The sequence below is a fragment of the Orbicella faveolata genome, unplaced genomic scaffold, assembly GCF_042242905.1.
Source record: "Orbicella faveolata isolate gen_17 unplaced genomic scaffold, um_ofav_v1 contig_1, whole genome shotgun sequence".
Taxonomy (NCBI): Eukaryota; Metazoa; Cnidaria; class Anthozoa; order Scleractinia; family Merulinidae; genus Orbicella; species Orbicella faveolata.
In genome coordinates this window covers 37,161,829-37,173,831 of record NW_028301536.1, presented here as the reverse complement: position 1 = coordinate 37,173,831, position 12,003 = coordinate 37,161,829, and the positions used below count along the sequence as shown (strand labels likewise).

Below are 12,003 nucleotides of genomic sequence, written 5' to 3'. Positions count from 1 at the left end.
GAGGGTGATATCGTAGTTAAAGACAGGAACTTCTGTTTGTTATAATCTTGTAAGATTCAACTTCCTTCTTAGTAAATGACATTAAAATGAGAACTTGCTGATCATTCGAACAATATACTTGTTGTAACGTGAGTCAAAATGTAAATTAACGCTTTTGCTGAATTTATCTCCTCCCCAGAGAATGTTGTAGAAGTTCCCCCTGATTTAGCAACGCGCATATCTTTTACTTTTAGTGTCTGACCAGTGTTTCGCGGGCGTCATAGTGTTGTGATCGTGAAATGTGGAGTGATCGATATGTTGGGTGATGTACACGAGGGCCTGGATTTACCTTCGGAAGTCGTTGAGTCTGCTATTGTCCGGGGCAAATATGAGTTCTACCATTACAATGTGGATGGAATAGATGACAGGGTGAGTCATAGGTGAGTGTAGGACAATTAAGCAGTGAAGCTCAAAGGCTGTTTTTTAGCTTTTCGACTCCTTGTTATCAAATTTTGATCTAGAAATCCTGTGGCAAGATGGAATCTGACTCAGAAAATGTTAGTAGATCAAAAAGCCAGAAGAAGACTTAGTGATAACACTGACACGACTTAGTAAATACACCGACACGTTAATAAAGTTTTCATTCATTCATTTATTCGTAATATTTTTTTTTTCCCGGCCAGAAAACATGAACATAGGCACGCAAGGCGTGCAAGAACACTTTTCCCTGAAGAAGAAATGACACACTTGGACAGTCTGTTGAAGTAGAGGGAAGCACTTGGACAGTCTACTTTCAAATATTTGAAGCCTTAAGGCACTAGGAGAAGATTGCATGCATGCTAGGTTAAACAAATTCTTGATTCTGTAGCCGCCAAATTTGACTTCAACAACCTCGGAGAATGTTACTCATTGATCCCATTCCCACAGACCCCCCTAGAAGGGCCCTTCACCAAACCCTAGATCTGCTCCAGTCTGGGGACTTTGCTAATGGCCAGATATGGGTTGTAATCACTGCTTTATCACACTGAAATTATCCTCTGTTAATGTGTAGTGTTAAAAAAAGAAAATTTAAATTTGATTTAATACAAAATTAATTTATCATACTGCACATTTTTTATTGAAGGGTTGGGGTTGTGGCTACAGGACACTTCAGACCATTTGTTCATGGGTACGTCATGTCTTGAAAAGTAAAAGAGAGGTTCCACTGGTACCAAGTCTTCGTGAGATACAGCAGACTTTGGTGGATATCGGTGACAAGCCAAGCTCTTTCATTGGCTCAAGGGAATGGATTGGTTCTGTGGAAGCTTGTCTTTATATGGATGAAACGTTTGGAGTAGGTTTGACTGGACCTGATAAAAGGGTTGTCAAAAGTATAGCAGGCTGCTGGCAAAATTCACCATCTCAGCTAGCAACCCTGCTGGCTTAGTCTTCCAGTTCTTTTGAAAAGATTGCAAATTCAGCCAGCAACTCCAACGAGCAAAGCTACCTTAAAACTTTGTGACAACCCTTTCAATAAGTACATTTTATACTCTTGCAAGCATTTGTTTTTGCTTTTAAGTACAGTTATTAAAAATTGTACACAAGAGATCCCTCTATATAGCAAAGAACTTCATATTGTATTGAACTGAAACATTGTCTGTGTGTGTGCTGTTAAAAATGGTGCATGACGGTAATGTCAGAGTAAATATTTTTTTTCAGGTTTGTAGCAAAATTGTCCATGTCGCAAGAGGGGACTGTGCTGAACAAGAAGTGACATTAGTTCTCCTGGAACATTTTAAACACTTTGGCTCACCAGTCATGATAGGTAACTTGTTTTGAGCAATATATTTCACCTATGTCTGGCCCATTACCCCAGGGTATAATATGGCCAAGAGTGAAGGAAGTTCTGCCTGTATCCTATTATGTACCTGGGCTGGGTTTCTCAAAGCCTGATCAAGATAACCCAAAATTAGTGAGAATTTTGATTTCAGTTTTGTAACTTTGGGTGCTGTTTTCTGTTTATATTGTTTGTCCTTCAGGTTTGAGTTTGAAAAATCTCAAACTACACAAAACATAAGCATGAAAAACATTTTTATACAAGAAAAATGGTTACTTTGATTAACTTTTAATCCTGGGTTAGCGTTAACTGGCTTTCGAACAAGCCGGCCCTGGAGACAATTTTCAGTATATAATGCTACTGGATTAGGAGACTGCACAAGCTTGAAATTGAACCACATTGTTTTGAATTGCTGACCTGGAATAAGATGCTGTGTCAATAAGTAAATTTCTATGGAGTGGTGATTAAATGAAACTGTTTTTTCAATTTTATGTTCTACTTATAAGGTGGAGATATGGATGCTTCTTCCAAGACATTAGTTGGTGTTTGCAGGACAAACAGAGGTTTTCACTTCTTGATTGCAGTAAGACCCATTTGATACCTAGGTGTCAGTTTATATTGTGATACTAGACAATAGAAACTCTATCTAGCATGGAAATACTGCCTATGTTTTTGGTAAAGAAATAATTAAAAAAGGATTGTGGATGAGTAACCCACACTATCTCCTGTACGTTCACTGTACTCAGTACTCTGTTACAACTTCAGTAGGTGTTGCCGCAGGTGAGCCTGCAATATCAAGTTCACACACAAGGAGGGCAAATTGGTTCTAAAGCAAATCAGCCAACAAAATATGAATGACCTCATTTTAAATCACCTCATTTTTATGTCAATCTGCTGAGAACTGCAACAAAAGCTATTTTAAAGTTGAGGATTTGTATTCCTGGTCAATATTCATGGGGGACTTCTTTATTCTTCACCTGTTATATAATTATCTGTTGCAACATGCTTATGTGACCATGGCAAAAGGTCAGCCAGATACTGAATTCTTGCTCAATAAATCAAAAATAAAAATAAATTCTCTTCTCTGTAGGATCCACATTTTTATGGAAAAGCTGACAAAACACTCCTTCAAAATGATGGCTGGGTTAAGTGGAAGCACTTGGAGGAAGTTTTCAAGTCAGATTCTTTCTATAACTTCTGTCTACCACAATTAAGGTCAGAAGAAAAGTGATTTACCTTATGATCTGGATCATTCACATTCTAGCTTGAGGCTCTTAGCTTGTGATTAATCATTGTCAATCTTGAATGACATTTTCTCAAGTTTACAGTACTGTTTCCAAATACTATAACTGCATGGCAATAATATGCATGGTGACTAGCTTATTTATTATTTAAGTGTTGGAACTAAGTGGGACAGCTATGGTCATGTCAATTTTTGAAACAATAGACTTCAAACTCAGTATACTTTGCTCATTATGTGAAGCTTTGCTTCATTTGATAATAATTATATTTCCATGAGCAAAACTATCAATAAGTCAGATCCAGGTTTGTTGAGTAGGAAATGGTGAGAAAAGTGCATGCAAATTTAAATCTTGTTAATTTATAAAAAAAATGTTTTATAATAATAAATATAACAAAAACTGGAATTAAGAAAAAGATAAAATGTGAATGCTACATTCTATAAGTGTATGTACGATGTAAATCTTGGCCTAAGGAGGTTACAAGTGGATACATTAAGTTGTCCAGTGTGTGTCATGACTTTGATGTTCATATAAAAACGTTATTTAAAATATGCCTATATGGGAGTGGTTAAGTGATCATTTGGTCAATGATTGATAGTCAACTTGGTCCGTGGTCAATATTTAAGGCTGCCCCAAAAGTTTAAATCTGACAGGGGGTTACTAATGCTCCCTTTTGTGACTCTTTCCTTACAATTATTTCACGGTCTAAAGTATTGACAAAGAAACTCCAGCAGCAATGACAAACAAAGTTGATTTCTGAGCTTCATAGCTGGGGCTGCTCTGGGGGGGCGGGGGGGGGGGGGGGATTAGGGGTTAAACCCCCTGAATTAATCAAAATTACAATAAAAACATTCATTGGCTAAAAATTTTCAAAAAAGAACATGATGGGTAGCCCTGTCAGCCCTGTGGTGGCGACTCGTGCATGGAAGCGATCAAAGAAGTGGCCATCAACACGTCTGAAGTACAACCTAAAGTATGGAAACGCTATGTGGATGACAGTTTTTGTATCATCAAAAGGAATGCTGTCAACTCCTTTCATGCTACACTTAATTCCATTGATCCACACATCTTATTCACTATTGAGGAGGAATCTGACCAACATATTTCTTTCTTAGATACTTTGGTTTCCTACGAGGATAACACAGTCAATATTGGTGTATATTGCAAAGCAACCCGCACGGACAGATATTTAGACTTTTCTTCTCACCATGACAAACACCACAAGATTAGCACAGCTGAGACCCTCTTACACTGTGCAATTAAACTCCCTGGTACATCACAAGGGAAAATACCGAAATCAACCACGTCACTGATTCTCTACGAGCCAACAACTGTCTCTCCTATGTTATTTCCAACACAATCAATATGCCATCCCCATGCCATCCCCACACCTGAAGAATTTGTTTGAATGTTTTTTAAATGGGCTGTGCCTCAAGAGAATCCTAACAGTTTTGCTGTCCTTCCCTTCATCAATGGTGTCACACAACCACTGACTAGAATTCTTTGAAGGTACGACATTCAAGTTGTAAATAAGCCCTTCAAGACTTTGCAACAAGAATTTCCTTCTCCCAAATTCAGACCAGCTATTGAACATTAACCGAAAGTGATTTATAAAACACCCTGTGCCGATTGTGTTATGTAGGCGAAATTGGGCGGTGTTTTGAAACTCGTAAGAAAGAACATATCAGGAATGTCAAAACATGTGCTAATGGATCAAACATTGCGAACCATGCATGGTCATTCAACTATCGCATAGATTTTGGCAATTCTAGCATCATTGAAAAGGCTCCTTTCGCATTAGAAAAACTTTGGAAGCTTGGCACACCTTTGTGACCAAGCATGCTGACAATAATTCTAAGCTGATTCCAATCAAGTTTAGTATTCTTTTTAAACAATAGTCACCTAATTTACACATTTTTACTTTGCTTTTGTCCTTTTTATTATTTTTATCTCGCCTTTTCTTGCATATATTTTATTATTTTGCATTCCATTTTTGATCTGTTGAAGGCTGTAGAACAACAGCCGAAAGCTCATGTTCTTTTTTGAAAATTTTTAGACAGCGAATGTTTTTATTGTAATTTTGATTATGTCTCATCCTGGCTGTGCTTCGATCTTCAACCCCTAAATTAAACAAATTATAACTTGCTGACTTGGCCTCAGAATGCCAGAAATCCCATTTGCAAGGACCTCAATTTAAAAAATTTTCCAGGATAGGATTCACCCGGTTCCCCCTAGTGGATATCTCAAATCCCCCTCTCTAAAATCCTCTGTCCACACCACCATTAGGTAATTGCCACATTTTGATAAAAATGCACCAAGACTTGATTCTTGTCAGCTGGACAGAAAATGTCAAGATAAATGTTGTTCATAAATTTTATAAATTATATGTTAATATCTCCTGGCGGTTTTGATTGACAATTGAGAGTTGTGAGAAAATTATACTCCCATAAATCAACTTCAAATTAATTAGGATTCACTCTCAAATACTGTTGTTTCTGATGTTTTTTTACGTGTTTCCTGAAAAAAAGGGCCTCCTAACATAGGACAATGTCAGTTCCAATTATGTTTTCAACTAGTTGACTGACAAGAAATCTGGACTCATATCAATCTGCTCACTTGTAGTCTAAAAAAGAAGACCAAAGTTTGTTTCTCTTTTAAAATGCTATTTAATCATTTACACATTAAAAAGCTTACATTAAAGTCTGAAGATGCTTGTTGAAAAAAACGCTTGTGGTTCAATTTCATGATATTCCTGTTGCAAACATTATTTATTAAAAGAGCTAATTGCTGCAAAGTTTTAAGTCATTTCATACTGAAAGAAACCTCATATTTGAAATAAATTGTCAGTAATAGTGTTTTTTTAAAGGGCCCTAGTCAGCCACACCTTTGTTTGTGTTTACATGCAGGAGTTTGGCTATTGTATTTTATTTGGACCATGTCAAAACAAAGGAAGTCACTGTGAAGCTACTACAGATAATTAAACATACTCTCAGAAACACAATTTACAGTGAAGCAATAAGATTTTACTTCACCATGCAATAACAATAATTTTAATGGCATGGAAAATGGCAGAGGCTGACTAGGGTCCTTTAAGGTAGAAAAACAACAAAAAAATTTAATATATAATAGCCCAAAGAAGATTAAGGCAGATCACAAACAGCTGCAAACATTACGGGCATGTGTTTTAGGATGAACTGTCTTGTGACAGAGCTCTTTTTGAATGAAATAGAAAGATCCTTTTTACAAGATTGCATTTTTTTGTTGCTTTTCACATAAAAATTGAAGTTAATATTTGCAAGTGCTTTGCTTTAAGGTGGGTCAAAACAGTTTCCAGCACTTAGACTTTGATTGGTCATTATAACCATTCTTTATCACTTGATGCTTCAATCATGGTATCAAAAAAATGCCCATTTATTGGTGAACAGGTTGTTATTATTTTCGTGACATAATAGGCTATCATAGCATTAGTATTATCTGCTAAAGACACCCTTAATTATAGCTTTAGGGGCTTATAATTCAAAACTGGCATGGTTAAATTTTTTATTATTACCAAATTTTGATAAGCATGATAAGATGCAACTTTTGGCAAAGTTTTAAAAAATTCTGTGCATAGGGTTCAGAGCCACCTTAAAGTTTTGAAATTTTAAGGTGGCTCTGAACCCTATGTACAGAATGTTTTGAAACTTTGCCAAAAGTTGCATCTCATCATGCTTATCAAAATTTGATAATATTAAAAATATTCACCATGCCGCTTTGAATTATAAGCCCTTATAGCTGTAATTAAGGGTGTTTTAGCAGGTCATACTTTTGCTAGAGTAACCTATTGTGTCACAAAAATGATAACAACATGTTCACCAATGATTGGGCAGTGTTTTGATACCGTGATTGTAGCATCAAGTGATAAAGAGTGGTTATAATGACTAATCAAAATCTAAGTGCTGGAAACTGTTTTGAGCCACCTTAAGTGACCTCTTGATGGCATGCCAATTTTCCTTGAGATTGTGTGTGATTTAATGTCAGTGACACAGGTCTTGGCAAGTTTGTTTTTTGTATTCCTCTATCCCCTAAAATGATCACAGAGTCATCGTGATTGGTATTGCCCAAACCTTTGTATATTTTAAGCACTGTCCAACTCCAGTTTCATCTTTTTTAGAAGTTTCAGTAGGTTAGTACGTCTTTCTTTTGTAAGTCCTTGTTTGTCTCCTTTGTATGAGCGTTTTGCTTCTTCCTCTTCTTCTTCCTCCTCCTCTTCACCTGACTCTTCCTCTTCTTCTTCCTCCTTTTCACCTTCCTCCTCCTCCTCTTCTTCCTCTTTCTCACCTTCCTCTTCTTCTTCTTCTTCCTCTTTTTCACCTTCCTCTTCCTCTTCTTCTTCCTCCTCTTCACCTTCCTTTTCCTCCTCTTCTTCCTCCTTTTCACCTTCTTCTTCCTCCTCCTCCTGTTCTTCTTCTCCCTCCTCTTCTTCCTCCTCTTCTTCTTTCTCACCTCCCTCCTCCTCCTCTTTTTCTACTCCCTCTCCCTCCTCTTCTTCCTCTTCCTCCTCTTTCTCACCCTCTTCTTCCTCCTCCTTTTCTTCTTTCTCACCTTCCTCTTCCTCCTCCTCTTCTTCCTCCTCACCCTCCTTTTCCTCCTCTTCTTCTTCCTCCTCACCTTCTTTTTCTTCCTCCTCCTCTTCTTTCTCACCCTCTTCCTCCTCCTCTTCCTCCTCCTTTTCACCAGCCTCTTCCTCCTCTTCCTCCTGTTCCTCACCCTTCTCTTCTTCCTCCTCCTCTTCCTCTTTTCCTTCTTCTTCCTCCTTCTCCTCTTCCTTCTCTCCCTGTTCCTCTTCCTCTTCTGCCTCTTTTTCACCTTCTTCTTCTTCTTCCTCTTCTTCGTATTCACCTGTCTCAGCTTCCTCCTCCTCTTCCTTTTCACCTTCCTCTTCTTCTTTTTCCTCCTCTTTTTCACCCTCCTCAATTTTCTCTTCTTCTTCCTCTTCACCTTCTTCAATCTCCTCCTCTTCTTCAGTTTTGCCTTCTTCTATTTCCTTTTCCTCTTCCTTTTCACCTTGCTCAATCTCCTCTTCTTCTATTTTCTTGCCTTCCTCTATTTCTTCCTCTTCTTCTTTTTTGCCTTGTTCTATTTCCTCCTCTTCCTCTTTGTCTCCCTCTTCAATTTCGGCTTCTTCTTCTTTTTCACCCTCCTCCTCCTCCTCTTCCTCATTTTTTTCTCCCTTTTCTTCTTCTTCTTCCTCCATCCATTCTCCCATTTCTTCTTCCTCTTCTTCTGCCTTCTCGCCTTCCTCTTCCTCTTCCTCCTCTTCTTTTTCACCCTCCTCTTCCTCTTGCTCCTCTACTTTTTCACCCTCATTTTCCTCCTCCTCTTCTTCTTCTTCACCAGCTGCTTCTTCTTCCTCCTCTTCCTCTTCACCAGCTTCCTCTTCCTCTTCCTCCTCCTCTTCTCCTGTTTCTTCTTCCTCTTCTTCCACCTCCTCGCCTTCCATCTCTTCTTCTTTCTCTTCCTCCTCTCCTTCCTCTTCTTCTTCCTCTTCTTCTTCTTCACCTTGTTCCTCTTCCTCTTCTTCCTCTTCTTCACCTTTTTCTTGTTCCCACTCTTCCTCCTCCTCACCTTCTTTCTCTTCTTCTTCTTCCTCCTCGCCTTCTTTTTCCTCTTCTTCTTCCTCCTCCTCTCCTTCTTTTTCCTCTTCTTCTTCCTCCTCCTCACCTTCTTCTTCTTCCTCTTCCTCTTCCTTTTCTCCTTCTTTTTCCTCCTCTTCTTCCTCCTCCTCTCCTTCATTTTCCTCTTCTTCTTCCTCTTTCTCTCCTTCCTCTTCCTCCTCTTCTTCTTCCTCTTCTCCTGCCTCTTCCTCCTCTTCCTCCTCCTTCTCTCCTTCTTCCTCCTCTCCTTCTTCCTCTTCCACTGCTGCAGATCCCCCAGTGCTTTCTTCTTCCTCTTCTTCATCCATCCTGTTCTCAATTTGTTGTAGCTCATATTCGATCTGTGACAGAGTCCTGGCTCCAATTGGGCTATAATGACGTTGATAGAGATTCCTCACTATTGGAGAATGCAATCCATTTCTTTTGTACAGTGGGTCATAACTTTTGAGGTGACCTAAAACATAACCAAAAATCACTTCATATCCGTGCTACTTGGATTAAGTGGCCTTGGTGTCATGGATTTGGGGTGGGAAAAGAGGATGGTCATGTAGGGAGTTGGAAATGTTTGGAACCAACCCAAACCACAAATGCACCCCATTTTACTGAAATTGTCATGATGTTTTATTACCAAACTACACTCTATAGAGTAGAAGAAGTACCAAAAAACGTTAGTGCGACTATCCCATGGTATTTCTACTTTAGGAACCTAGTTTAACAGCTTAGTTCAGTCCCTTGAGTGCGAGCAATGAAATACAATGAAAAATTTGGTTTTCAGAAAAGGAAATTATTAGATAAAAAAATATCTCAGTACAAACTTAAGATATATCATCTCTGTACACCTTTAATTATCATCTGGATTAAGCATTTACTAAACTGGTTACAAGATGAAAACTTCATTTATTTCTCAGTCAGGTAAATTCAGTGACGCAAATTCTCCTCAAGTTAGATTAAGTCTGATCTCCCTATTTTATTAAATAGTACCACTTGGGAGAATTTGATGTAAAAAATCGCAAAATAGTTTTCCTTGCTGATCAGTTCGTTCTTTCTCAAACTTGCCGTCATAGGTTTGTATTGATAGTTTCAAGAGAAATTTTACTTTGATCAAAGATGGAATATTGCTTGGTAACTGACCATAATTACGCGATTGATAAAATAAATCAACTTGCTTTAATACTTAATACGAAATACATGTCAGAAAAGATCTTACAAAAGTTAAGAACTCTTGTTACGAAACCAAACCAAACTGCCTTGACCTGTGAGGCCTTTTCACGGTTTCTGACGCCATCTTATTTGGAGGTCAAACACGGCAATACATGGAGAAAATGGAGAGTCTAATGTCCACCAACTCACGAAAAATTCGAGTTCTGAGGTATTTATGAATTAAAAACTGAAGATACTAGGGAAAAGAATTAATTGATCGCATTTGAGGGAAAAAGCCTAGCTAGAAAATTCACAATTAACGTTTTCATTTTCCTATACATTTGAATTGTCTATAAAACCGAGCCGCAATATTCGCGGGAAAATTTAGAGACATTTGTATGAAAAATGAAAAGTGCAATTCCTCGCCTCACTGCAAATCTCTGTTCTTCAAATTTGATCCAAAAGCAGGCTTCTGTTGGGTATCTTTTCCTCGTAAGTCATAAAATACGCAGAAAGTCAATGACATTCAACTTGTCAGGCATCGAACTTTTCTCATACATTTCCTGCAATTTCTGCTGTGTTTATACGTTTGCCCCCTAAGCAAGATGGCGTCAGAAACCGTGAAAAGGTTTATTGTTCCCCTGACAAGTAAGGACGGAGAATTAATTTGATCAACCATTCTTCCCATTAGTACTAGTCTCATAGCCAGCCTGCCAACTGAAAATTGTTGATCAAGAGTTGCCATTATTTTGCTGCGGGTTCGGAAATTCGTTTATTTAACCACGGTTGAAAAAATACAGTAAGGTACATATTCGTTTCAATTGTGCTTGCGCGCTAGTAAAAACCAGCGACCTTACATGTAACAGTGTAATACGCCCGAAATTTATATCACTTTATCTTAAAGCACCATTGAGCTTAAGAAATGAGCGCTACATAAATACATGTATTATTATAATTATTATTATAGTTATTAATAAGCAACGATAACTGTACCACGCTCCACTTAGCATTCACCGAGCTTTATGCAAAGTTGCTGGCACGCTACGCATCCCTACCACCCCCCCTCCTCCCTCCCCCCACCCCACTCACCGTGAACCCTGCACCCCACTCCCCGAACATCAGTTACTGGACCATGTCGAGATGGAAAGGGCTTTGGCACACCCAAAAACATACTTTGGGGGAGTGGCTCTGTAAAAATATGTTCTTAAATTAAACCAGATGAAATGTCTATCAAACTTATTCAAAATATGCGTCTTGGTGAAACGAAACTAGCAACAACAGGGACCTATTTCAGTCAGAAGTTGCTTTCATTTAAAGATACCTCGGTGTGTGCACAATTTTTTTTCAGTTGAGCGAGCATTAAAAACGCTCTTTGTGCAACATAAATTAAGTTTGTCTGCTTCGTTTTTGATAACCGATCTTTTCGAGCTTCGGTCTGAATGTGTACCTGTTCTTTTTTAGTTTTTTTGTCAGGGAAACTCGGAAAACGTCACCCGTCTTTCCTTTCGTGGACTAAAATACTTTCCGAAATTAAAATGCTAACGTAAGGATATTAAATTCGAAGTCTTCGTTTAAAGATGGAAACTGTTGCCTTTAACCGGTTTCAAACAAGCTAAATTAAAACTCTTTTCTGTCCCTGGTCAAGAATTCTACATGTATTGGAAATTTATCATTGCATGTAAATGAAGAGTTCGCCCCCCTGCGTATCTAGAATGCTATTATGCAAAATTTATTTTTCTCTACACAAATATTTGCTTCAAGCGACAGTTTGTAAGGTCCAATTTTTCCACTTTCATTGCACATCAAGGTTTCATATTTAATATTTTTGTAAATATTCATACTGGGAATCGCTCCGAATGGGGTGTTACGAGATCTAGAGCGAACTGGGCGTAACTAAAAAATGACAAGCTCTAACATTCTAAGCCCCCCCCAAAAAAAAACACAAGATAAAAACTTACCCGCTCGATCAAGTCGATTTCTTGGAAAAGCGTCAATGCTTGCAATGCAGACAACGAGCAATATTCCTAAAGCAGCCTCACGAATCATCTTGTTGTGAGCTAGTAATTTCACTAAACTCTCCAAGTTGTTGACCCAGCGACTTCGAGGCGTGAATAATTTTTGAGTCTGCCTACAATGTTCTTTTATTGAAATTCTTGCATATCTGATCATCAGGCTGTAGAAGGCGTCCTTT

General features: G+C 38.2%; 2 protein-coding genes across 2 annotated transcripts; one reads left to right on the top strand and one right to left on the bottom strand.

The window, feature by feature from the left end:
• The first annotated feature begins 242 nt into the window (after window positions 1–242).
• LOC110044961 (ufm1-specific protease 1-like) lies at window positions 243–3,587 on the top strand. Its single transcript, XM_020750545.2, has 5 exons — window positions 243–408; window positions 1,103–1,312; window positions 1,678–1,783; window positions 2,302–2,378; window positions 2,886–3,587. The coding sequence occupies exons 1-5, from the start codon at window positions 295–297 to the stop codon at window positions 3,024–3,026; spliced, it is 648 nt and encodes a 215-aa protein (XP_020606204.1). The 5' UTR covers window positions 243–294; the 3' UTR covers window positions 3,027–3,587.
• A 2,091-nt stretch (window positions 3,588–5,678) lies between these two features.
• Window positions 5,679–11,996, bottom strand: LOC110044997 (uncharacterized). The gene is made up of 2 exons (XM_089274902.1): window positions 11,771–11,996; window positions 5,679–9,126 (listed from the first exon to the last, which is right to left on the bottom strand). The coding sequence occupies exons 1-2, from the start codon at window positions 11,979–11,981 to the stop codon at window positions 7,154–7,156; spliced, it is 2,184 nt and encodes a 727-aa protein (XP_089131028.1). The 5' UTR covers window positions 11,982–11,996; the 3' UTR covers window positions 5,679–7,153.
• Window positions 11,997–12,003: the final 7 nt, after the last annotated feature.

Coding starts and splice junctions, on each gene's coding strand:
- LOC110044961 (XM_020750545.2), top strand. CDS start 295: ATGTTGGGTGATGTACACGAGGGCCTGGATTTACCTTCGGAAGTCGTT. Junction 1,784..2,301: donor TGGCTCACCAGTCATGATAG/GTAACTTGTTTT, acceptor TCTACTTATAAG/GTGGAGATATGGATGCTTCT. Junction 2,379..2,885: donor GTTTTCACTTCTTGATTGCA/GTAAGACCCATT, acceptor TCTTCTCTGTAG/GATCCACATTTTTATGGAAA.
- LOC110044997 (XM_089274902.1), bottom strand. CDS start 11,981: ATGATCAGATATGCAAGAATTTCAATAAAAGAACATTGTAGGCAGACT. Junction 9,127..11,770: donor AAATCGACTTGATCGAGCGG/GTAAGTTTTTAT, acceptor GTTATGTTTTAG/GTCACCTCAAAAGTTATGAC.